Raw genomic sequence first — 26,580 nt, forward strand, 5'->3', positions numbered from 1 at the left:
CCCTTTTCTTTTGAATTTAGAGAGCTCTTTCTAGTCCTCTGATTACTTTATAGCAACAAGAAATTTTCTCTTGGAGTTGTCATTATGGCGCAGTAGAAACGAATCCAACTAGTGACGATGAGGTTGCAGGTTTGATCCGTGGCCTCCCTTAGTGGGTTAAGGATCTGGTGTTGCTGTGAGTTGTTGTGTAGGTGGCAGATGCGGCTCAGATCCTGTGTTGCTGTGGCTGGGGTGTAGGCCTGCAGCTGTAGCTCCAATTGGACCCCTATCCTGGGAATCTCTATATGCTGCAGGTATTGCCCTAAAAAGCAAAAAAAAAAAGAGAGAGAGAGAGAAATCATCTCTTGTCACTCCAAGGAGACAGTTGGTTTTTTAAATTTTCTTCTGCTCTTCATTATCCATTGCCCTTTCTCATCCCCTGTTCTTTGTCTAGGTCTGCTTTCCAAGATCAAAGCTTGGCTCAAATGTCTGCTCATCTCCAATTCTGTCTCCTTATTTAAGTTGAGGCACTAAACATGTGACTAGGAGCTGTGTGTGATGGCAGGGCTGTGGACAAGGGAAGTTCACTGTGATAGTCGGTACCCTGGAAGCCCCGGGCATCTGTAACTGCAGCTTTTCCCCTCATCCCTTGTGCATTTTACCATTTATGGTGTCTCTTTGTCACTCACTAGTCGATCACCCCTGCTAGTCACTGAACACAAATCTCCTGGGCACGGACTTTGTGCTGCGTCCTGATGATCAGAGTGTCTGCGATGAGGTCGTTTTACACACAGAGAACCAGTTACAAGTGAGGGGGTGTGCATGGTGGTAAAAGAGCACTGACTTCAGAGCCTTATTCTGTGGGTTTTCATCTCTGCTCCTCAACGTGTGACCTTAGGGAGTTGCATGAGAATTATGATACCTTCCTCAAAGGGCTGTTACGAGGATTAAACAAGTCAACAGAGGCAAAGTGCTTAGAACAGCACCTGGGACACAGTAAGTTTGACAGACATATTAGCCATGACGATTTTAAAATACTTTGCGAGGGTTATTTCTGAGGCAGTTGAACCAGTTTTCAAGTAGTTTGACAGCATTCACTGGGAAGGGAAGTGACCTGAGGACACACTGTGTATGCCAGGTACGAGGCTACGTGTTTTACATGTCATTCCATCTCAGGTTAAGCCTCAGAGCCTTAAAAGGTGGATATTATTTCCACTTCACAGGTAAGAAAGCTCTGCTGCTCAGAGAGGGAAATAACTGGCTGAGGGCTCCACAGATGGTATGAGGTGGAGCTGGGACTTGAACCCAAGCTTGTCTGACTGAACGTGCAGGCTTCCCCACCTCTCACATGCCTCCCATCTGTGAAGAGACTATTGCAGCTGTAATAAACCAATTCTAAGTGGTTCCCAAGTGGACCAGCACAGTCCTCGACATTCCTTCCTTTCCCAGTGGTGCAGTAAATTCATGAAATGCTATTAAAAGTTATAAAAAAGCACTTCCTGGAGTTCCCGTCGTGGTGCAGTGGTTAACAAATCTGACTAGGAACCATGAGGTTGTGGGTTCGATCCCTGGCCTTGCTCAGTGGGTTAGGGATCCGGCGTTGCCGTGAGCTGTGGTGTACGTTGCAGACTCAGCTTGGATCCAGCATTGCTATGGCTCTGGCGTAGGCCTGTGGTTACGGCTCCAATTAGATCCCTGACCTGGGAACCTCCATATGCCGCGGGAGCAGCCCTAGAAAAAAAGACAAAAAAAAAGTCATAAAAGAGTACTTCTTAATTAATATCCTCTGTCTTAACCTGGAATTTCCCCCTCAAGTGTTCTGAACTGATGAATTTTCACTCAGAGCCTTAATTAAGCTCAACTTCTAGGAAACTAGATTTAGTTAAAGCAAGAAGCAGCATTTCTAAGCAGGAAAAGGCAGTTTTCCAGTGTAAAGGGTCTCTCCATCGGTGATGAACTTCACACACTTGGACACCTAGCAAGGGGCTCAACCCGAAGCAAGAGGTGGAGGAGCTGCGAAGAAAAAATGAGGACCGAAAGGCAAGTTGACTGGGCAAAAGTTCCCAGCCACCCCGAGCCCGGGAAGGCTGGCTTCTCAACAAAGCAGCGGACAGAATACTCACCACTTCTCCAGAAGGCAGATGGATGGTCTGTGGTGCCTGCTTGTTCAAGAACTTGTTTAGTAAGCGGATGTTGGCAAATGTCCCTCGCGCCATGATGGCGTCGTTCCCTCGGCGGGAGCCGTAGGAGTTGAAGTCTCGTGGAGTCAGGCTAGTGACGAAAGCAGAAGAGGAGCTGGTTTAGTGAAACTGAGAGAAGATTGAACTTGGCTTACATCAGGGAAAGAGAAAAACCACATGTCTAGATAGTTCTCTAAGTCTACGGAGCATTGTTCTCCAAGGCAGGAAAGCTGTTCCTGTAGCTTCAACCAAGGGCAGAAGGAGAGGTGGGAAGTGGGATGGTGAGTCCATACACCCTAGCATCAACGTACCGTCTTAGAAATCTAGATAGAACAATCAAGAGGAGCTCTAAGAAGAAGACTTACTATATTTATTCAGTACAGTAGCCAATAAAACTTCACAGAAGATAAAATACTAAAAATGGGTAAGAAAAAAGGAAGCAAAGGGAATGTTTGGAGTAAACCAGTCAGGTGTCGCCAGGGATGGGGGACATATAAAATACATTCTACAAACTAAACAGAAGTCTGTTCAAATTTGCCCCTGAGTTATCAGGAACACAGTGCAATGGGAGGACACACAACTGGCAACTTGACTTAGACTTTTCATAAGATCAAAATCAGAGCAGTCCCAAAGAGGCAGAATACTTATTTCTGGTTCTAAAATCAAAGAAGAATCTGGTCTGTGGGTCCCAGTGAAAGGGAACTTTGCAATGTCAGGAATGACATCTTACAGTAAATATAGTAGCCAGTGTACTGAGCTCGTTTCTTAAAATGCTAGGAAGTGTGTGTGTTAATGATGTATTGGTTAGCTCTAATTTGAGGATTGAGAGGTTAAACAGGCTTCAGGAGTAAGTGTGTGTGTTTATAAACCACTGAAATAATGTCAAAGATGTGGGTGTGAATTTTTCTGGGAAGGTTCATTTCCTTTCATCCAATTCCTTTAGAGTCCATGTCTCAAAAGAGTGTCAATAATCACCAATCTAAAAGTGTTGGTTCCTGCCCATTTTCCTAGTTTTTTCCTCCAGCCTGAACCGTTTTATTTCTGTACTTTCTCTGTTTGTTCCTAGAAGCCTTTTCTCTCATTCATTCATTCAGTCATTCAACAACTTTTAATCGAACCCCAGTTAGGTGCCAGGAACTGTTGAGGTGCCTGGAGTCCATCAGTGAACAAAACAGATTAAGATCACTGCCTCTGCAGGGCTTACATTCTACAAGGTAGACACAGCCTTCTAAAAAGGGCATCTTAGGAGTTGCCGTCGTGGCTCAGTGGTTAACGAATCTGACTAGTATCCATGAGGACACGGACGGGTTTGATCCCTAGCCTTGCTGTGAGCTGTGGCCAGCAGTTATAGCTCTGATTCAGCCCCTAGCCTGGGAACTTCCATATGCTGCAGGTACAGCCCTAAATAGACAAAAGAAAAAGGGGGGGGGCATCTTAAAGAGTGTTACTAGAATAGGAGTATGGTGAGGTGATGAAGACTTGAACTTGATGAGGGAGTTAGCTAAAAGGGTAATCCTGGGGAAGGGCAGCCAAGAGGAAAAGGAGCCAGCTTGCCCAGAGGCTTTCAGGCAAAAGGGCATTTGGCGATGCCTGGAACATCCATTGAATAAAGTGATAGGCAGTGTGTCCAGGGCAGTGTGCGTGAGGGGAAGAGCAGGGACTCGCTGATCCCACTTGGATGTCACTTGCCTTCTCTACTTGCTGATGGACTCATGTCTCCCCCTCAAAGCAAAATCATATCCCCTTAAAATCTCGTTAATATGTGTCTGTGTATAGGCAGATCCCATACTTTAAAGTAGTTGCCCCGCGTTAAAAAAAAAACTTGACACGGACCCCTGTCATCACCTCCTCGAGACGTAGGCTATCTTCCTAAACTTACGATACTCACATCCTGGGGAAAATGAAACCTTCTTGCTCTGAATGAACAGACTGTCCCAGTAGGATGTACCAGGAGGAGGCAGAGACGGGTGAGCACCATAGAAGGGGAAATTCATAAAAGAGCCATGACGGCAACTCCTAAGATGCCCTTTTTAGAAGGCTGTGTCTACCTTGTAGACACCAGGCAAGTGAGATGAGGGGCAAGGCAGCTGTCCTCTCCCACTGGGGAAAAAAAAAAAAAGGGGGAAAAAAGGTATTGCATTTTGTTGTTTGAGCTTTTGGCTCCATCCCTGGAGAAGCTGATTCAGGAGGTGCTATGGGAACCAGGAACTTTTATTTCCACAGATGACTCCCATGGAAAATCAGATTTAGGGCCGATTTTGATTAATATCAGTACATTAGATAACAGTAGATAATAGTGGGATAATATATGTTAAAACCAGCACTGACGACTGGATGTGCAAACTGCAAATCCTCAAAGCAGTTCTCGGTAAAGAGTATGTCTCTCAACCAGGAAATGTCAGTGCATTTCTGGTTCTCTTCTGTTGAGTACTTCAAGTAACTAGGCCACAGGTTAAGAACAGAGCCTTGAACCTGAATAATAAGGGAACCCAGAAGAAGAGATGACAGCCCAGTCTAAGAGTACACTTGGGAGTTCATGCAGTGGCTCAGCAGTTAACGAACCTGACTAGCATCTGTGAGGATGCAGGTTTGATCCCTGGCCTCACTCAGTGGGGTAAGGATCCAGCGTTGCCTGTGAGCTGTGGTGTAGGCCAGCAGTTGTAGCTCTGATTAGACCCCTAGCCTGGGAACCTCCATATGCCACAGGTGCAGCCCTAAAAAGACAAAAGACAGGGAAAAAAAAAAGTACACTTGCTGGAAAAGAAGGTCCCACCCCTTCTGGGGTTCACGTGCTAGTGGATTCTCTCATGGGCACTTCAAAGCAGCAAACAGAAAGAGCCACTGGTTTTCAAGCCCCAGGGCTTGGTGAAGCATCGGAGTCTGATTCCAAAGACCATGTGAAAAGAGAAATCCTGGCTTCACTCTCTCCATTTTTGCTTTCAGGCTTTCCTCCCCTTACTCATACTTACCCTCTGTTGGTTAAGTAGCGGGCAGCAGGGCTGTTTCTTGCAATATTTCCAGCTGGAGAGATGTGGTCTGTTGTTACTGAATCCCCCAAATTTAACAGCACATAAGCATCCACTATAGATTTAGGGGGCTGGAGATCCAAAGTCTAGCAGAGAAAACAACTAGTCAGTGTTCACCCAGGTTTTCCTCAGCACATCACTATGGAAGCCTCCACAGTAGCGGTCCATGGACCTGAGCCAGATGACAGCCATCCATCAATGCAAAGAAAATTCTAGTTTTATCGGTTTTATTGGGGTGTTTAGAAAAGTGAGGTGAATTTATGCAAACTTGTCATCTCTCACCCTAGAAGGGAGGTGATGTATTGGGACCATCCCCTCCAGAGCAAAAGAGATGCTGTTGCAAATGACATTCTCTTTCTTCACATCCAGAGAAGGCCCCAGATGCCAAGGATGGCAGAAGTCCTGCTGTGTGCTCCCATGCCCTTCCCACTCAGGGCAGCGCGGATAACCTAACCAGCAGTTTCAGGGAAGATTTCCCTTGTTTTATGGATATGAGGTTTAAAGCCCCTGGGGATGTTCTCCTGGACGGTCCCTCAGACTTAACTGAGTCTCTTTCCAGAATGTCTCTATGTAGCCACCACAGAAGCCCTGGACAGAGAACTGCAGGCCTAACCCAGCCAGATAACCCAGCTGCCCCAACTCTCCCCAATATTACCTTCTCAGGCTTGTAAAGGTTTTAATGAAATGGGTAGTCAAAGCAAGAGTATTAGGTAATCAAGCAGATTTTGTACGGTGAGAAACCTTTTGAAGTCATTTTGTCTAAAAAAAATAAAAAGCCCTACCAGGTCTTCAAAGAAAGGCGGTGACTTAATGTAGGTAGATTTGGGATTCCAGCTATACAGTGTATCTGATGGGGCTTCTAAGGCATTCCAGCTCTCATTCACAGTCTTGAGGGGAAAAAAAGAAAAAAGGCAGATCTAATCATAGTCCATCCAAAGGAAAATTCAACATGCAAACACAAAACATGTATTCAAGTTCTGAGTATCATAAAAACCATTCTCAGGGAGTTCTCATTGTGGCTCAGCAGGTTAAGAACCTGATGAGTATCCCTGAGGATGTGGGTTCATTCTCTGGCCTTGCTTAATGAGTTAAGGATCTGGTGTTGCTGCAAGCTGCGGTATAGATCAAAAATGTGGCTCAGATCTGGTGTTGGGTGGCTGTGGCTCTGATTTGACCCTTAGCCTGGGAGCGTCCATATGCTGCAGGTATGGCGCTAAAAAGAAAAATAACAACCTTAATTTTAAATGGTCACACAACAGAGTTCCTCTATACTAACACAACACCATGCTATGTCATTTAAAAGTACATGTGCACTGTGATATGCAGCCTCTAAAATGATCCCCATGGAATTCCCATTTTGGCTCAGTGGCTAACGAATCCGACTAGGAACCAAGAGGTTGCGGATTCGATCCCTAGCCTTGTTCAGTGGGTTAAGGATCTGGTGTTGCTGTGAGCTGTGGTGTAGGTCACAGATGTGGCTCGGATGTCCATTGCTGTGGCTGTGGCTGTGGCATAGGCTGGCGGCTACAGCTCTGATTGGACCCCTAGCCTGGGAACCTCCATATGCCGTGGGTGTGGCCCTAGAAAAGAGAAAAACATAAAGTGAAATGGTCCCCATGGAACTGACTGCTGGGATTCACACCCATAAATGGTCCCCTCCTGCTGGGTGAGGGCTGAGCCTATTGACTCATTTACAAGGTTAGGTCATAAAAAGACTCTGCCTTCTGTCTCTCTCACCCTCTTACGCTCTCTTGCTTGCTTGCTCTGATGGAAGCCAGCTACTGTTCTGTGAAGAGCTAGGAAGAGACCTAGAGGGACTGAGTCAGTGAGGGGCCGAGGTCTCCACCCACAGCATGTGAGGTCCTTATCCTGCCAACAACCACATGAGTGGTGTTAGAAGCGGACCCTTCCACAGTTGAGTCTTCAGGTGAGACTGCAGCCCCAGAAGACACCTTAAGTGGAGCCTGGTGAAGGCAGATACATCCTACTAAGCCCCACCTCTGTTTCTGACCCATGGAAACTGTAAGATAATAAGTACTTGGTGTCTTAACCCACTAAGTTTAAGTGTAATTTGTTACAGTGCAATAGATAACAAATACATAAAAATATAATTTATGAAATAATAATAATCCATATTGTACCAAAGGGGAAATCATTTATTCTCTGAAGATTTTGGGAAGTAGATGTACCGGTCACAAGAACATTTGATAGACAGTGACTGCCGCTATGCATTGAAATTGGCTTTAATTCACTCTACATGTCTATTAATTCAATCTCTGGAGAAATGCATTGCACCCAATATTTGCCAAACTTGCTCCCAGCGTTTCCCAGTGAGCAGCTTGAGGGATTCATAGTGTGTAAACACACTCACCATTTGACTCCACTCCCTACTCTGTCCTCTTATTTTAAACCACCATTGCAGGGCAGAAGCCCTTGTGTCAGCCTAACACAGAAAGCAGGGCAAGGAGGAGTTCCCTTCTTGGCTCAAAGGTTAACAAAACTGACTAGGATCCATGAGGATGTGGGTTCGCTCCCTGGCCTCTGTAGCGGGTTAAAGATCCAGCATTGCCATGAGCTGTGGTGTAGGTCACAGATGAGGCTTGGATCCCATGTTGCTGTGGCCATGGTGTAGGCTGGCAGCTGTAGTTCTGATTTGACCCTTGGCCTGGGAACCTCCATAAGCTGCAGGTGTGGCCCTAAAAAGCAAAAAAAAAAAGGGGGGGGGAGGGCAAGGGTAACATCCAAGGGTCTCAGAAAATGATCCTGAGCCCTGTATATGTCCCCCCTATTTGTAACATGCACAGAAAGTTTTATTTTAGCAGTTTGGTGCTTCCTACTGAGTGGCTTTTGTTTTTATTAATTTTTGAAGCATCTGAATAAATCTGAGAGGTGCATTCAACCAGTTGACCCTCTGTGACCCATTATGGTGATATCAGGGGTCCTCAGCCACAGCTGACAAAACACCCCAGGCTGTGTGAGAAAGAGGGCAGCTACAGAGAGCTGGCCAGGAGCCACACACCGGCTGGGGCCTTTCTTCCTGAGGTGGCCACTCACTTGTCTAAATCTGAGGACATCCGGGGAGTGTGGGGGTCTATAAAAATGTGAGTCATGGAGAAGAATGAAAAACCACTTCCTTAGTCACCTGAAGACATAAATGGTGCTTCGTACAGCTGACAGCCCCAGTGGCCTCGGGGTCAGTCGGCAGAGATGATGCACAGAGCAGCCTTCTCTCAGGCGCTTGGCCCAGTGGCCGGGGCTCACCTCTATTTTCTGGTAGACCTCCTTAAACATCCCGGGGATGACGTACTGGCGTTCCACCGCCTGGATCTCGTCTCTGGTTGGCCAGATATCTTTCAGAAATACCTGTTGTCCCTTTGCATTCATGCCTGGGGAACAAGGTGTGTTAGTGCAAACATCATTTCATACCTCATTTTCACGGTCAAGTCCATCGGTCAAGTCCTGTTGTTCAGGGTAGTCATGTTCTGTCGCACCTGCGTGTACACTGAGTGACAGAACACGCAGTCACTGCCCTCAAGGGAAGCACAGGGAGGCTCCTGAGAGCCTCTGTCCACAATGTTTTCATCAGCTGCTCAATAGTAACCCTGCTTTATGTGCGTTTCTGTTTCAGGACACCTTCCTTAGTCTACACTGTTGATGCTTTCACATTGAACTCACAAGCCTGCCTAACACGAGGCCTCTCCTAGCCTTCGTGGGTTGGGGAACACTCCATAGCACCTTGGCGCCACTCTGGGGGGGCGGGCACTGTAAAAGTGAAATCACCAACGAAAAGCCCAAAAATGGGAATTACATGACATTAAACAGACCACGAACAGGACACGTGTTTGCAATATGAGGCCTGAAACAAAGGCAAAATGTCACCTTGTTTGACCTCAGCTGAGAGCAGGCACCATGGTGACTCCAGGTTTCCACCCTCTGTGCACATCAGTAAGGGATGACAGGAGCATGATGAGCATTGATTTTTTGATCTTTTCTCTTTTGAGGGCTGTACCTGCGGCATATGGAGGTTCCCAGGCTAGGCGTCGAGTTGGAACTGTTGCTGCTGGCCTATGCCACAGCCACAGCAATGCCAGATGCGAGCCGCGTCTGCAGCCTATACCACAGCTCACGACAATGCCAGATCCTTAACTGACTGAGCGAGGCCAGGGATCGAACCCGCAACCTCATCTTCCTAGTCAGATTCATTTCCGCTGACCCATGACAGGAACTCCTAAAATCCATTTTAATGAGTAGTCAAATTCACAAATACGGAGTCCATCTATAATGAAGATTCACTGTACCTCTAAAGCTATGTATTTTTAAAATTTTTTTGTCCTTTTGCCATTTCTTGGGCCGCTCCCGTGGCATATGGAGGTTCCCAGGCTAGGGGTCGAATCGGAGTTGTAGCCACCGGCCTACGCCAGAGCCACAGCAACATGGGATCCAAGCTGTGTCTGCGACCTACACCACAGCTCAGGGCAACGCCGGATCCTTAACCCACTGAACAAGGCCAGGCATCGAACCCGCAACCTCATGGTTCCTAGTTGGATTCGTTAACCTCTGAGTCACGACGGGAACTCCAAGCTGTGTATTTTTTAAAAGAAAATTCCAGGGTACAGTGTTCATGTTATCTCATCTGCTTCGTGCAGGCTGAGGAGGGTACTGCACAGAGACCAGGAGAAAGGAGACAAAGCATCATGTCCCCTGAATTTCGAGCAGCTGCCCCATGTGGGATGCATTCCTCTGGGGTAGATACTAAAACAATGCCTACCATTAGATTAAAGCAGGAGCTGGGAAGGGAGGGGCTCGAGAAGAAGCCAGAATAGCAAGATCTCCATTATTTCCCGTATTTCTTTCCTTTTTGCAGGCCCTTCCCCTTGAGTAAATTCTTGTTTAACTATTTCAGTTATGTCTTAGCTGTGTATTGGGAAGTAAAGAAAAGCCTTCTCCTCCTCCTCTGATTTCTGGAGGTCTAGCCTTCAGAACGTACTGAGGAAAGCAGTAACTTTCTTCCAGCAGTTTTCAAATTCACTGGAAAAACTGTAACCACACGAATCAAATCTTACCCAGGGGCTCTTTCTCAAAGTCGATCCGGATGGTCCCAGCAATTGCATAAGCTATGACCAAGGGCGGTGAAGCCAAATAGTTGGCCCGGGTATTGGGGTGGACTCGCCCTTCAAAATTCCTGTTCCCAGAAAGCACTCCGACTGCGACAAGGTCCCCCTGTGTGAGGCAAGGGAAAAAGCAGGTCACAGAGAGAAGAGACTGCCATGGCTTCTTCGACCACCTGTCAGTTTTCCCTTTAAGTCAAGGAGCCCTTGACTTTACAGGGTGACCTGTGGAAGACAGTCTGGGTCAGAAGCAGCAGAGAGACAGTCAGTGGTTTCTGCTCTTGAGACAATACCTGGCGGCTCAGCAGGCATCATCCTGGGTATTTTCCTGGGAATAGGTGAGGAAGACTGCAAGCTGAAAGCTAAAGGAAGCCATACTGACTGGCAGGGATTCTAAAATTAAATACAAAGCGAACCAAATAGTATTTCTCAATGATGTAGAATTTATGGGACAAAAATCAAGCCAAGGCAGTTTAGTTTAGGTTCATTTGTGTGGACCCACTTTTCAGACAATAGGAACAAATGACTCGGTGCCTTTTGCAGTCAAAACCACATTTACGGAGCATGTGTGTGCCAGGCGCCATCTAAATCCTTCATGTCCACTGTCGCCTTAATGCTTACAACTCTTCTATGAAACAGGGATTATTGTCTCCAGTTGTGAAAACTGAGGCACAAAGAGGTTAATAGCTTGCCCAGAGGTCTACAACTAGTAACGCTGAGCTCAACTCCAAAGACCATGCTCTTCACCACATTCCCTGCTTCCTGGGACTGTCTGAAAATTACCAGGACTATGATGACATGTCATATGAAAAAAGACAACAGCCCTGAAGACCCACAGGCTCCTCTGTAATTACCTGCGTAATGGCTTCTACCACAGCTTCGGGTAAGGGCCCACTGTTGCCGATGCAGGTCATGCAGCCATAGCCCACCACATCGAACCTGGGTGCAGGAGAGAAGCAGATGACAGGGAGGGACTTTCAGGGGGCCTGTCTGCCCTTACAGGTCCTGGAGGCCATTGACTTGGAGAACAGCAGTGTAGGAAGTAAGTTTAGCACAGGGCAGTTTCTATAAAGCAGTCATTCTTGGGAGTGTTTTGATTTGCTCTTCATCCATTCCAGGTCATTCAATTAGGGTCCTTTCCATAATTGACTTAAAAAAAATGAAGCATAGTTGATGTACACTATTGTGTTAATTTCAGGTGTACAGCAAAGGAATTCTTTGTTGTGAGTCTGTTTCTATTTTGTAAAGAGACTGATTTGCTCTATTTTTTTAGATTTCACATACAAGTGCTATCATATAATGTGTGTCTTGGTCTGACTTCCTTCACTTAGTATGATAATCTCTAGGTCCATCCATGTTGCTGCAGATGGTAATATTTCTTTTTTTTTTTTTTTGTCTTTTGTCTCTTTTTTGTTGTTGTTGTTGTTGTTGCTATTTCTTGGGCCGCTCCCGCAGCATATGGAGGTTCCCAGGCTAGGGGTCCAATCGTAGCTGTAGCCACTGGCCTACGCCAGAGCCACAGCAATGCGGGATCCGAGCCGCGTCTGCAACCTACACCACAGCTCACGGCAACGCCGGATCGTTAACCCACTGAGCAAGGGCAGGGATCGAACCCGCAACCTCATGGTTCCTAGTCGGATTCATTAACCACTGTGCCACGACGGGAACTCTGATTTCATTCTTCTTTATGGCTGAGTAATATTCCTGTGTGTGTGCATACCACATAGTCTTTATCCATTCATCTGTTGAGGGACACTTAGGTTGCTTCCGTATCTGGCTATTATAAATAATGTTTCTATGAACATAGGGGTGCATATATCTTTTTGAATTAAAGTTTTCATCTTTTCCAGATATAATGCCCGGGGTGGAATTGCTGGATCATATAGTACTTCTATTTTGTTTTTTTAAGGAACCTTTATACTGTTCTCCGTAGTGTTTGCACCAATTTACATTCCCAACAACAATGTGGGAGAATTGGGAGTTCCCACTGTGGCTCAGTGGTAATGAACCTGACTAGTATCCATGAGGACTCGGGTTCATTCCCTGGCCTTGCTCTCTGTGTCAAGGATCTGGTATTGTGAGCTGTGGTTGTAGGTTGCAGATGCGGCTCAGATCCCACATTGCTGTGGCTGTGGGGTAGGCCCAACAGCAGCTACAGCTCTGATTTGATCTCCAGCCGGGGAACTTCCATATGCCATAGGTGCAGCCCTGAAAAAATAATAAAAAAAAAAAGCTCCAACAATGTAGGAGAGTTCCCTTTTCTCCACACCCTGTCCAGCCTTTATTAATTGTAGACTTTTTGATGATGGCCTTTCTGACTGGTGTGAGGTAATACCTCATTGTGGTTGTGATTTGCATTTCTCTAATAATTAGCAATGTTGAGCATCTTTTCATGTGCCTGTTGCCCATCTGTATGTCTTCTTTGGAAAAATGTCCAAAAAAAAAAAAAAACTTATGCCGATTTTTTGACTGGATTGTTATTTTGATACCCAGTTGTATGAGCTGTTTGTGTATTTTGGACATGATTCCCTTACTGGTTGAATCATTTGCAAATATCTTCTCCCTTTCTGTAGCTTTTCTTTTCTTTCGTTGATGGTTTCCTTTGCTGTGCTTCTAAGTTTGATTAGGTCCTATTTATTTTTGCTTTAATTTCTTTTGCCTTGGGATACTAATTAAGAAAATATTGCTATAATTTATGTCAGAGAATGCTTTGCCTATGTTCTCTTCTAGGAGTTTTATGGTGTCATGTCTTACATTTGGGTCTTTAAACCATTTAGAGTTTATTTTTGGATATGCTGTGAGAGAATATTCTAATTTCATTGATTTACATGAGGCTGTCCAGCCTTTCCAACACCACGTCCCTGAAGAGACTGTCTTTTTTTCATTGCACATTCGGACCTCCTTTGTTGAAGATTAGATAACTGTAGACATATGGGTTTATTTCTGGGATCTCTATTCTGTCCCATATAATTTACCTTTAAAGGTAATTTACTTTTTAAATTTATAAGTAAATTATAAGGAGTCTACCTAAATGATCTAGAATTTTTACAAGTTTGATGTCTCTATTCACCATTTTTATTATATAATCCCAAAGACCTCTGACCTTTTGAGGCACATGATAAAAATCTATGTCATCCAAATTAGGAATAGTGGGTTAACTGGAGAAACTGTATGTGGCAACAAATGACTAATTAACTTCAAGGGATCAGAACATCTTTAGGCATGGTAAATAATTCTTTTCAAACCAAAGGACAGACTCTCAGTTGCAGAGCCAATGCTAGCCCATAGCACATCTTCTTGCAACCGAGAAAGAGCACCCCTTCCCTCAGGAGTGCAGCACCCAGGATGGATTTCAGCCCCTGCTTTCTTCACAGACACTCTTGTCTCATGAATGACCAGCACAGCCGTACAGGAGGGCCCTGCTCTGTTGGAATGTGAGGGTTTAAGTCTATTTTCTGTCTGACAAAAAACTATGCAATTAGCCACCATCAGATAAGCGTACAGTCATTACAAGGTGACCTAGCAAGGTACTTGTGGAATACAATACAACAAAAGCAATGGTGTAAAAAAATTTCTTCCTCACCCAAGCTGAGACAGGTAAGGCATGACTCCACTTTCTCGCAGGTAGTAGGTAACCACACCACTTCCAGGAGACAGGCTGGTTTTGATGTAAGGCTTCACATTCAGGCCAGCATCCACAGCTTTCTTTGCTAACAAGCCTGTGAAGTGGTAAACACAGACACGACGCAGGGGGGCTGCCCACTCTAGGTGCCACGGACAGTTTAGGAAACAGACTCACTTTTCAGTCTGTACTTTCTGTCCCTGCCAGAGAGCCTCATTCATGCTGGTGCTTTCTGCCATTTCTGCTGCCTAAGAGAAATCAAAAACTCACTGGCTCAGTCATTAACGTGTAAGCTCAAAATTGGTTCCAGGCAGGAAGGGATATGCTTTCTTTTTTTTCTTTTTCTTTTCTTTTTTCTTTTTTTTTGCTTCCTAGGGCTGCACCCATGGCACATGGAAGGTCCCAGGCTAGGGGTCAAATTGGAGCTGTAGTTGCAGGCCTATGCCACAGCCATAGCAACAGGGGATCCGAGCCGCATCTGTGACCTATACCACAGCTCAGGGCAATGCTGGACCCCCGACCCACGGATCAAACTCGCGTCCTCCTGGATGCTAGTCAGATCCGTTTCTGTACGTCACAACAGGAACTCCTGCTTTTTTGGGTATGAGATAAACCTGAAACCATTCATGATTACATTACTGAATGAGTTTTTAATTTTGAGGGAAAGCATTCTTTCTAATTAGATTTAGATGACAAATAATTGGAAGGGCCCCCTTTTAAAGGTTATGAATTGTGTACTGGTTGGCGAGGAATACAGTCCACCTAGGAGTAAAAATCTAGTCCTCAGATTTCTTAAAACAGAAGGTCAAGAGTTCCTGTGCCACTGAACTCTGAGCAAATAGACTATTACAGGGACACTGGGTGCTCTGACTTATGACATATCATAGAAGTAGGAAAAAATAATGGGGGAGGGTGGTTAAAAAAAACAAAAAGTATAGACAAGCCTATGACTTATCTTAAGGAAACTGGTTTTGTCCAAAGCTTGGGTGGCAATAGATGAATTCTCAGACAAAGAAGGTTTTCCTTAGCACTTGTCCATGTCATAAAGAAAGAACTGTTGATAGCTTTTTGGTTGATGGACACAAGAGGAAACTCTGGGGGGTAACTTAAAATGGAAACTAAAGGGACCCTGTATTAATGAAATTCTGCATATAAATATTAAATATTCAACCAGAATTGCATAATAGATAGATATGTTTTATCAGCCAATTCAGATGCACTTGACAATGCATCTAAGTCACACTAAGTTCCACTGTACAAAAAGGCCTATCAGGGGTTTCATAGGGAACAGTCTGTGCCATGAAAACAGTTTTTTTTTTTTTTTTTTTACTCCAAAGTCTATCACAAGATTCTAGGCTTTACCAGAAATTCATCTTCCTTTCCTTTCTTCTACATACTTTCTGTGTTAATTCTAAAGACTGTAATGCATTATGTATTCTACTTTAAATACTTTGCATCTGGCAGTATTTATGGTGTAAACATTTCTGGGCCAATTAATCTCTGCATCTGGAAAAGATAAGGTTCAGGGAACTATATGCAGCACAAAGCTAAGCCTCTGCGGCATGTCTTGGGAAGTTCCCACCCACATGTCCACACCACTATCAGGAGGAATTCAAATGCACTTACCGGCTCCTAACATCACAGACGGATTACTGGTATTTGTGCAGCTCGTAATGGCAGCAATTACCACAGAACCATGAGCAAGGGTGAACTCACTGTTATCATAGATAAATGTCTTGTGATCGTTGTGACGGTCTGGAGCAATCTGGAATCCTTTAAATCCTTGCTATAGGAAGAAAAAAAAATAGGGTCAAAAGTTCTCACTTTGGCAGAAAAAAAAATTTAATAACTTTAAAGGCCAATTATTAATAAAACATAAACACCTTTGCTGGTAACCTCTGAAATGCTGCTGAAAAATTAAAGTTCTCTTGACTCTTTTAAAATCTTTATAAAACGGAGTCATGATTTCTTTTGTTTTTTTTTTTCTTTTTGTCTTTTTGCCTTTTCTAGGGCTGCTCCCAAGGCATATGGAGATTCCCAGGCTAGGGGTCTAATTGGAGCCGTAGCCACTCGCCTACGCCAGAGCCACAGCAACGAGGGATCCAAGCTGCATCTGCGACCTACGCCACAGCTCACGGCAATGCCGGATCCTCAGTCCACTGAGCGAGGCCAGGAATTGAACCCGCAACCTCATGGTTCGTAATCGGATTCGTTAACCACTGTGCCGCAATGGGAACTCCAGGAGTCATGATTTCTGAATCTTATTCTGCTTTGAAATTATTAACTGTTCCTTCCTTCCTACTTCAAATACTGAAACACTGAAACTACAAATTTAGTTCACAGTTAAGCTAATCAAAGCTAACTAGTGGAGACGTAATAGTTACAGACAGAGTGCTGTTAATAACTTTACTGAAATATGGAAAAGGGTGCCATTTTGGCCATTCAACCAGTCATGAACAGTAAGGCTAACAAAAGACAGCTGAACATTTGGTAAAATGCTGCCATCCCCTGGGTAAAATCCATCACAGATCTTAATTTTCTCATTCATTTGTAAAATGTTCACTGAAAATCTGTATACAAGATGCTATGCTGGGCACTTTGTGAGATCCAAAGGTGACTGTGACATAAATCCTATCCTCAGACCTACATTCTTGGAAGAGAAATCAGACTGTCTGGGGCATGTCTTGGGAGGTTTCCACCCACATGTCCACACCACTATCAGGAGGAATTCAAATGCACTTACCTGTTCCTAATGCAAGATGCAAGTAAGATAAAGTACCAACAATGAAGGTAAAGACTATGAAATGCCATCGGAGTTTCGGACTGAGTGCCATGAAGGTTCAAGTGTGGGAGGCGACATTCTACGGTGAGATCTGAGGCCACGCAGGGGAAGAGCTGATAGATGAGGGCGTGCAGATGGGGAAAGGACAGGCAGGCAGAGAATGGCTCAATAGAAGTACAGTGGCTGGAAAAGCTTGAGTAAGTAGAGTGAACACTGTGGTGAGAATCCCGTGGAAAGTAGACATGCTTTGGAACAGCAGGGGTGAGTTGTGTTTGCAGGCAATCAGGCACTCTAAGGAGGCTGTATGGCTCTTAGTTAATGTGGGAAGCATCAAGGACTCGAGGATGGAGAGGAAACACCCTCCACACCAGGCTCCAGGAAGGTTCTTCATTGAGGGGAGTGAGAAGAAGCCCACGTGCAAAGCCAGGGGTAGGGCAGGGTTGGGGAGGATTTCCACCCACCTCTTCGGGTCCCTACCTTGGCTCCAAGGCAGCTCTCAAAGTCCTTTTTCATGTCAGACACGGCAACTTTGTCCTGAGGTCTTTTGGGTCCACTGCAGCAAGGCACTACTGTTTTCAGGTCTAATTCTACAACCTGCCCACCCAAAAGAAAAGGAACCGTAGAACTGACATTATACCCACAAAGAAAAAACACAGCCATGCCAGAGTGTAAAACACCGCATCAATAAAAGCTAAACTATCACGTTCAAAACCAAGGACGTCATGGTCCATTTTCACACTTAAGGGATGAATTTCCAAAGATCCAGACAAGCACTTTGGGGGTGGTGCGGGACAGGCAGAAGCCTGGCCACCTCGCAGACCAGGGTGGGCACTGTGCCAAGTGTCTTCCACTTGCCCACCTTTGTAAACCAGCTCATGCGTCCTTTGTATTGTTTAAGTCTGAGATGGGCTTTCTACTGAAATGATAGATAAACCACTGTAATTTACTAAGATGACTTGGGGGCCGGGGTTGTGAAGCCATGATGTCATCAATTCCAGGAAGTGGGCCTAAGCCTAATTGAATATATTTTTTCCTCAAGGTAGTAACAAAACAAGGGCCCTACATCTAGTTTATCCTCTGATCTTGGCTCCAGAGGAAAATGTGGATTCAGTTTGCACCCTAGAAAATGAATAAGGATAAGTATGTTGATGGATAAATCAGAACTAATTGACTGGCTCGCACCTGTTTTCATCTATAATAACAAAGAGCTTATCAGCCTTTAAATAGCTCCAGGCCTTCTAAACTCCTTCTCCAAAGGTCTTCCTTGGCTCCAAGGCAACTACACATGAGGAGTAAATTAAAAAGAGGGGAGCACACAATTCAAGCTAATGGTCAGGAAGATGGGAGGTGTTATTTTGTCTATAATTCCTTATCTTTTTGACTTTTCGGCCTTTAACACCCTCTTCTTCTGTGATAACTTGGCAGTGTCTAATTTCCTACAAGCACCCCCCCCCCAAGAACAAACATTCACAACTAAAACCACAGCCTCCAGGAAGAGGAAACACATGTTTGGTGAAAGGCGCTCTCATACCTGGGCAAAGTCTGGGTCTTGAGAGGAGTCACTGAAATCCCGAAACATTCCCACAGCCTGAAGATACTTTTTAATATGCTTTACTTTATCTTCATCACGACCTAATGGCATTTTAAGAAGTAACAAATAACAGATATGAATATTTCCTGGTGAAACTAATGCCTTCCCCAACAACTGTACAAGCAGTGGGCATTTTACTTAAACACCCAGAGCCCTGCTGATATTGCAGCTTTTGGGCGAATAGTCTAACTCTCCAGCTGATACTCCTGTGTTTATTGGGGGCCATTAACTTGATCTGCTGTCCTACCAAAGTGACCATTTCCTGAAGAAGATTCTGATCTCTCTTTGGTTATGGTGGTTTTTTTTTTTCTTTTTACCCTCGGCATATGGAAATTCCAGGCTAGGGGTCGGATCAAACTGCAGCTGCCGGCCTACACCATAGCCACAGCCACACCAGATCTGAGCCGCATCTACAACCTACACCACAGCTCACGGCAATGCTGGATCCCACAGCATGCTGAGTGAGGCCAGGGATTGAACCTTCATCCTCATGGATACTAGTTGGATTCGCTTCTGCTGAGCCACAACAGGAACGCCCTGGTTATGGTTCTTAATTAGGAGGATCCAGCATACCTCTTACGTATCTGCCTACCACTGGCCACAGACCCTCAGCATTCCACATTCTTGTTAAAACAGTAATCTTCCCATCTCCCACCATACAGTCTCCTGCGCACCCAGCACTGTGTGTTAAACATTTATAGATGCAGAAATAGTGACTTGAGAAGATGAAATAACCTTCCCATGAAACACAGGCAGTAAATGGCAGAACCAGTATCTGAACCTAAGTTTAAGTTCAAAGTCCTTACTCAGAATGCTGTGTCACAAGGATTATGACCCTGAACACTAGGCTGTTTCTTTCTTATCAAGGCCTTGGTTGCAGGAGATAATACGCACAGTTTGTTCAAAGGATGTGTATTCCTCCCATTTTTCTGACAGTTAAATAAGATTGTGTGAGAGCTTGATTCTTAGATCCACAACAAATCAGCATTTTTTTTTTTTTGTTTGTTTGCCTGCTTGTTTTAACTGAACTGTAAAGTCATCAGCTTTCAGCATGGACTTTATAACAGATGACTATCTGGTCTTCGTTAACATGTTTATCATGACCTGTTCTTGGGCTCCAGTGTCATCACATCCCGTGTCATCTGCTCCAGGAAGAGGCACGGGAGAAATTTCTCATAGGTTTCAGTTTGAGAAAGGGTTCAACTTCCCCGAAACCATCTGTATCAATTCAAGAGATGTTACAGATTTGGTACCAGATCAGCAAGACATTCAGTGGCCACCTCTAAAGCCACAAACTAATCTTCTCTCCGGATGTATTTTGCAGCTTTCCTCTCCCCACCATCCTGTCCCTTCTCTCTTAAGGTGGCTCAGCTCTTTAATTGAGGGACAGAGGTAGAAAGTAGTGCTCTGATGCTCAGCATCCTATGAAACTTTATTTTTATTTATTTATTTTTGGTGTACTATGCTTTTTAACATTTATTTGTTTTAAATGATTTTTATTTTTTCTTTTATAGTTGGTTAGTGTTCCGTTAATCTTCTACTGTACAGCAAAGTGACCTAGTCACACATACATATAGACATTCTTTTTCTCACATTATCTGCCGTCACGCTCCATCATGAGTAACTAGATATGGTCCCTGTGCTATACAGCAGGATCTCACTGCTTATCCACTGCAAATGCAATCGTTTGCATCTATTAACACCAGATTCCCAGTCCATCCCACTCCCTCCCCCTCCCCTTTGGCAACCACAGGTCTCTTCTCCAAGTTCGTGAGTTTCTTTCCTGTGGAAAGGTTCATTTGTGCCATATATCAGATCCCAGATACAAGTGGTATCATATGGTGTGCATCTTTCTCTTTCTTACTGACTTCATTTGGTAAGAGAGTCTCTCGTTCCACCCATGTTGCCGCAAATGGCATCATTTTGTTCTTTTTTTATGGCTGAGTAGTATTAGCACCCGTGAAACTTTAGAAAGGACGTTCTGTTTTCAGGGCTCTGCACTTACCTGTCTGCACCAGGTACTTGATACTGACTTCATCAACTGGGAAGAAGGCAGCGGTTGCTCCATACTCTGGACACATGTTGGCAATGGTGGCTCGGTCAGCAATGGATAGCTGGGCTACACCTGGCCCGAAGAACTCAACAAACTTGCCCACAACCCCAACTTGGCGGAGGTGCTGAGCAACAGAACAACAGGAAAGTCTGAGACTTGATAAGCCCTTATTTAAAACACCTTGCAATTCTCATAAACTAGCCTTGTGAGTCAACACAGATAATAAATTAGCCCAACATATTTTTGATTACTTTGAAAAATAAAACTTAAAAAAGTAGTTCTAACTAAATACAGCATGGTATCCTGGTGTAGATCCTGGAATGGAAAAGAGACATTCCTGAAAAACTGGTGAAGTCTCTATTTAGTTAATAATGTCATACTAATGTTAGGTACTTCGCTTTCTGAAAAATGTCTGTGGTTATGTAAGATGTTAACATCTGTGGAAGCTCGGAGAAAGGGAATAGGAGCTCTGTGTTGTCTTTACATCAACTCTCCTATAAATCCAAAATTCTGTCAAAAATTTCTTAAAAGACGGAGTTCCCATCATGACTCAGCGGAAATGAATCTGACTAGTATCCCTGACGATGAAGGTTTGACCCCTGGCCTTTGATCCCTGAAGGTTGCCATGAGCTGAGGTGTAGGTCGCAGACGTGGCTCAGATCTGGTGTTGCTGTGGCTGTAGTGTAGCCCATCAGCTACAGCTCCAAATCAACCCCTAGCCTGTGAACTTCCACATGCTGTGGGTGAGGCCCTAAAAAAAAAAAAAAAAATTATTAAAGAAAAAGTAATATCAAAACACAAATAATATTAAGAGTTTTGGAGTTTCCGTTGTAGTGCAATGGAAATGAACCCCACTGGTATCTATGAGGATGGGGGCTCGATCCCTGGGTTCAGTGGGTTAAGGATCCCAAGTTGCTGTAGCTGTGGTGTAGGCCAGCAGCTGTAGCTCCCAATTCAACTCCTGGCCTGCGAACTTCCATATGCTACAAGTGCAGCTCTAAAAAGCAAAAAAAGAAAAAAAATTAAGCGATTTTTTTTTTTTTGTCTTTTTGCTATTTCTTTGGGCCGCTCCTGCAGCATATGGAGGTTCCCAGGCTAGGGGTCCAATCGGAGCTGTAGCCACTGGCCTACACCAGAGCCACAGCAACGCGGGATCCGAGCCGCGTCTGCAACCTACACTACAGCTCACGGCAACGCCAGATCGTTAACCCACTGAGCAAGGGCAGGGATCGAACCCGCAACCTCATGGTTCCTAGTCGGATTCGTTAACCACTGCGCCACGACGGGGAACTCCCGATTTTTTTTTTAAATGAGAAACTTTCTTTCACTCTCATCAGATAAAAGAAGTGCTAAAAATTAAATTCTTTCAACTTACATAAATTATGATTTGCACTTGTTGAGGATGCACATGCTTTGTTCTCAAGGGTATAATGAACAGATATTCTGAACACTGGTATTCAAATGTAATCAAAAGATCCACACAGCCTGACACCTACCTCTTCTCCATACAAGCCATCAGCCAGGGCTGGGGCTTCAGTGACTGGCTTCGCCCTGCCTGAAATCAGTTTCGTAAAGTGTGGTCAACCACATGGACAGGCTCTTTTGATTATGTGGAATTCTGCCAAATTTTGTGGGCAAAGCCTGTCTTATTCCACATTTGCAGAATGATGCAGACATCTCTGATGACCAGTAGTGTTCAAATAAATCGAGTTCTGATCTCCATGAAGATTAAATCAACAGTACAGCATCTATTCCAAATACCTCAAACCTCCAAACTATACAACTACAAAAAAATGTACGTTTGTGTGATAATAAAAAATTGTTTTGCTAATCTTTTTTCAGAGTGGAACTGCCTTCTTTTTACAAAGCGAGCAAATCTCTCTCTCTCTCTCTCTCTCTCTCTCTCACACACACACACACGATTATTTCCTCAAGGGCAAAAGAAAAAAAAAACCTAATACTTTCCAACTTGAAGAAACATCTGTTACAATAATGTAACTTATAATACAGAGAATGGAATAAAAAAAGTAAACAATAATTCATGGAAAGAGTTATTTATGTATAAAGAAGAAACTGCATGGAAAAAATGTAGTAGAAGTATAAACATACGCATGGAAATGATTTCTTACAGCCTCAGGATAGTGATTATTTCTAGGAATGAGGAGAGTCGCCTTAGCCATAAATATTATACTTTACTTCTGAAAAATATACATACAGAGAGAACTCTGAAGGAAATACAGCAAAATGTTACCATCTGTTAAGTCTACGTGGTTGGGCATATAAATGTCATTTTAACTTCTGTGTATTTAAACTATTTCCCAATTTCAAAAAAAATTTTTTTAAAGAAAAAGATCCATGTAGCCATAGAAGAGTAAAATGAACATAATGATTTAAATCTTTAACCACTATGCCACGGTGTGGCCATAAAAGGAAAAAAAAAATTAAAAAAAAAACCCAAACAAAACAAACTTAACCACAGTTCGCCTCTTATCTCATATCTTTTAAAGTCATCAATGTGCTGTCTCCAAGCATTTCTAGAGCACATGGAAACCAAGAGAGACTCTAGCATGGGCTTCCTCTCTGTTTGTCACTTTGACTCTCTAAGACCACAGAGGAGACAACACATTGTTACCTTGGTGATGGTGAGCACGATGTCAGTGGATGTTACCAGGGGGTGGGGACTTCCCATCAGCTTGTAGCCAATCACCTGAGGAAGCACCATGCTGATTGGCTGGCCCAGCATGACAGCTTCTGCTTCGATACCACCCACACCTGTAAGGAAAGGCATGTCAGAAGTACTTCATTACTCCTCACTCTATGCTTCAGGCATACATAGTTCAGTGTCCTTAACAAGTAGTCAACCCAGTATTACTAGTATAGAGTTAAGTTTCCTTTTCTCTTTCCCTCTATAGAATTTTTTTTAACAAATGTTTCTCAAACTGTGGTCCTCTAGACACCTGTATCAAAATCCCCATGATTGCACACTAAAGAGTGTGATTCAGGAGTCTCCATTTTTAATAAACGTCCTATAAGTGATTTTCACTTATTCTAATACCAATTATGCCAGTTCATTCTTCCAGACATTATACTGAGTTTCTAGGAGGCATGAGACACTTTTCTGGGTGCTAGAAATACAGCAGTAAACAAAACAAAACACGTCTTTCATATTTGTGGTGACTCAAATTCATGGTGCTGGGATGTATTGCATCCAAGTAAATCAAGGTACATGCCGGAGTTCCTATCGGGACTCAGCAGAAACAAATCTGACTAGCATCCATGAGGACTTGGATTCTCTTCCTGGCCCTGCGCAGTGGGTTAATAAGGATCTGGCATTGCCGTGAGCTGTGGTGTAGGTTGGCGGCTACAGCTCCCATTCGACCCCTAGCCTGGGAACCTCCACATGCCATGAGTGCGGGCCTAAAAAGACAAAAAAAAATCAAGGTGTATGCATAGAACAGCATATGTGGAAGAGGAACCCAGAAGAATACTCACCCCAACCGAGAATACCCAAACCATCAATCATGGTAGTGTGTGAATCTGTGCCCACAAGGCTGTCCGGGTAATAATATCCATCCTGATCAAACACCACTCTTGCCAAATACTCCAGATTCACCTGGTGGATGATTCCCGAGCCAGGAGGAATAATCCGCATGTTGCGAAAAGCCTGAGAGCCCCACTAGGATCAAAGAATGGGAAGAACACTATGAATGCCCGGCTCATCTTTACATAGCTCACCCCCACACATAAAGAATTGACCAGTGGAGCCAGACCCTGTCCATACCTTTAAAAATTCAAATCGTTCTCTATTTCTTTCAAATTCCAGGTCTTGATTCTTCTGTAAACTGTCTGCCCTGGTAGAGAGAAAAGCTAAATGTATAAACTCGAAGGCTTAAAATGTTACTGGTCAAATTTATTGCTGATACAAACAAGATGGCAATTTCATGTGCAGGGTGGCTAGGTGGTATTATGTATTCAGGAAAGGAAAGGAGAGGTAATTAAAGAAAGTAAAAAATCATTATTTGGTTCAAGTGATCCTTACAATGCCTTTAAACATGGTGGGAAGAAAATATTAAATGAATCTGGGTTAAAACTAATTTAATCATAGTCTCATTCTTAGGAGCAGACTCAAACATTGATGATGACAGTGGCAGTTTAAGTATTTAAAGAAGGCTTCTTCCTGTGCTCCTTTCTCATCTGTGACCTTGTTACCAACACCTCTCTGAGCTGAGCCATGTCTGGGCTGGCATTTTAATCTGTTTATGTTGGGAGACAGGGAACTAGTGACACCAGGGGGCAGAGGAATTTATCGAATCACAGCCTCCTGTCTTTCAAACGGAGGTTGATGAGAAGGATGGTGCCACCCAAGAAGATCTGTAAAGCCCAGAATATATGCCCAGGTTTGCTCAAAGTCAGTCAGTCCATCAGGACTGATGTGGACCACGCAGGGCATTGGGAAGCTTTCCCAGAGTATCTCTAATCAAACTACATGGCCTTGAGCTAAGGCCGAATTAGACAGAGTTGCAACTTTGCATATTGAGCACAAAGGAACATTTGTAAACCATGTGGTATGGATTGAGTAAACACAGGAAAGGATGGTAACATTAATAGCTAGGAACCAAGTCAGGAGTTCCCATCTGGTGCAGTGGAAACAAATGGAACCATGAGGTTGTGGGTTCCATCCCTGGCCTTGCTCAGTGGGTTAAGGATCTGGCGTTGCTGTGAGCTGTGGTGTAGATCAAAGATGTGGGTGAGATCTGATGTTGCTGTGGCTGTGGTGTAGGCTGGTAGCTCCAATTGGACCCCTAGCCTGGGAACCTCCATATGCCATGAGTGCGGCCCTAAAAAGCAAAAAACAAAAACAAAAACCCCCAAGTCAGACTTCACTAACTGATAGTTAACTCTTACTGACATTACTAGGAATCAGCCACTTTAGGGAATTCCCTGGTGGAGCAGGGGTTAGGAATTGGTGCTTTGACCTCTTCAGCAATGTGATCTCTGGTCTGGGAACTGTGATCCAGCATCAAGACACTGTACTCGTGGCTGAATAAATGAATACATACTTTACATTTACTTTCTCATTTAGTCTTCAAAATAGCCCTCCGAGTTAGGCATGACTCATAGCCACATTTTTCAAAAGAGGAAACTGAGCGACAGAGAGGGTAAGAAACTTGGTCAGGACCACACAGCTAGTAAATGGTGGAAGTGGAGCTGAAATCCAGGCAGTCTGATTCCAGAGCTGATGCTCTAAGTCCCTGTTCCACACTGCCCCTCTGTAGTAGTAGTTACAGCGTCTGTAGCAGGAATGGCTCCCGTGGTGATGACGACTGCCAAAATAACAATAATGGCAGAAGCCAAAGTGCAAGATTGCAGGTTATGTCATATAGGTTCTGAGTGCTTAACGTACAGGTACTCATTTAGTCATTAACAACCCCTCTCATAGGTAGTACGATTACGCCTCATATAGAAGAGGAAGCTGTGGCACAGGAAGAGAAATTTTCCAAGGTCACACACTTGTAAATGACAGAGCCGTCCCTGAACCCAGATCTGACTGGTCTTGGAGCCTCTACCTTAACCAGCATACCCACCTTCTTCCCTCATTAATGACCTACTGAGCCTACCTTGTGCCACATGCCGGGTGTACAATGGTGCACAAGAGGCCTGTGCATCGCCCAGCTGGAGCTCAGAGCCTGGCAAGAGACACAGAGCAGCAACCAGGCATCTGTGAATGTGACCATCAGTGTTTTGATACGCAAAGTGCTGGGTGCTGTGGGAACACTCAGGAAGGGCCATGATCTCGGACCAGGGAGCCAGGGATGCCTTCTAGAAGGAAATGACATCAGGGTAGTCTGGAGGGTGAGGGAGAGTCCACCACATAAAAATGGGTAGGCACTCCTTAAGAAAAGTACTGGAGGCACTTATTATTTACTCTACAGAAACACATTCAGCTACCACTTGGATTTTTTTCTTTTTCTCTTGATGTGAATATTCTTCCAGATAAGTGACAGTTGCTTTGACGGAATTAATTCATGAGAGGACTTTAGAGAATGGGCCAAATCTGGCCTAAACTCTGGCTCTCAAGCAAAGAGTATTTTTAAAATTTTTAAAGGTTAGAAAAAAAAATATGTGAACAGAGACAGTAGGTGGCCAGCAAAACTAAAGTATTTGGTACTGGCCATTTACAGTAAAAGTTTGCCCATCCCTGACATGGAGAAGGAATGTCTGTGACTGTGGGTACATGT

At 44.2% G+C, this 26,580-nt stretch overlaps 1 protein-coding gene across 1 annotated transcript in view; it reads right to left on the reverse strand.

Annotated features, from left to right (window-relative positions):
* The window catches only part of ACO1 (aconitase 1), a 64,349-nt gene that overhangs the window by 8,633 nt on the left and 29,136 nt on the right, over positions 1 to 26,580 (reverse strand). Inside the window, exons 5-18 of the mRNA XM_047755544.1 lie at positions 24,123 to 24,192; positions 23,834 to 24,017; positions 22,974 to 23,113; positions 20,294 to 20,465; positions 18,229 to 18,329; positions 17,175 to 17,291; positions 15,542 to 15,701; positions 13,877 to 14,012; positions 11,148 to 11,232; positions 10,249 to 10,405; positions 8,447 to 8,571; positions 5,968 to 6,072; positions 5,129 to 5,271; positions 2,103 to 2,250 (exon numbers count right to left, since the gene is read on the reverse strand). Of these exons, the coding sequence (XP_047611500.1) occupies positions 2,103 to 2,250; positions 5,129 to 5,271; positions 5,968 to 6,072; positions 8,447 to 8,571; positions 10,249 to 10,405; positions 11,148 to 11,232; positions 13,877 to 14,012; positions 15,542 to 15,701; positions 17,175 to 17,291; positions 18,229 to 18,329; positions 20,294 to 20,465; positions 22,974 to 23,113; positions 23,834 to 24,017; positions 24,123 to 24,192 (1,843 nt within the window). The remainder of the gene's footprint in view (positions 1 to 2,102; positions 2,251 to 5,128; positions 5,272 to 5,967; positions 6,073 to 8,446; positions 8,572 to 10,248; positions 10,406 to 11,147; positions 11,233 to 13,876; positions 14,013 to 15,541; positions 15,702 to 17,174; positions 17,292 to 18,228; positions 18,330 to 20,293; positions 20,466 to 22,973; positions 23,114 to 23,833; positions 24,018 to 24,122; positions 24,193 to 26,580) is intronic.

Source organism: Phacochoerus africanus, chromosome 12, assembly GCF_016906955.1.
Source record: "Phacochoerus africanus isolate WHEZ1 chromosome 12, ROS_Pafr_v1, whole genome shotgun sequence".
Classification (NCBI taxonomy): Eukaryota; Metazoa; Chordata; class Mammalia; order Artiodactyla; family Suidae; genus Phacochoerus; species Phacochoerus africanus.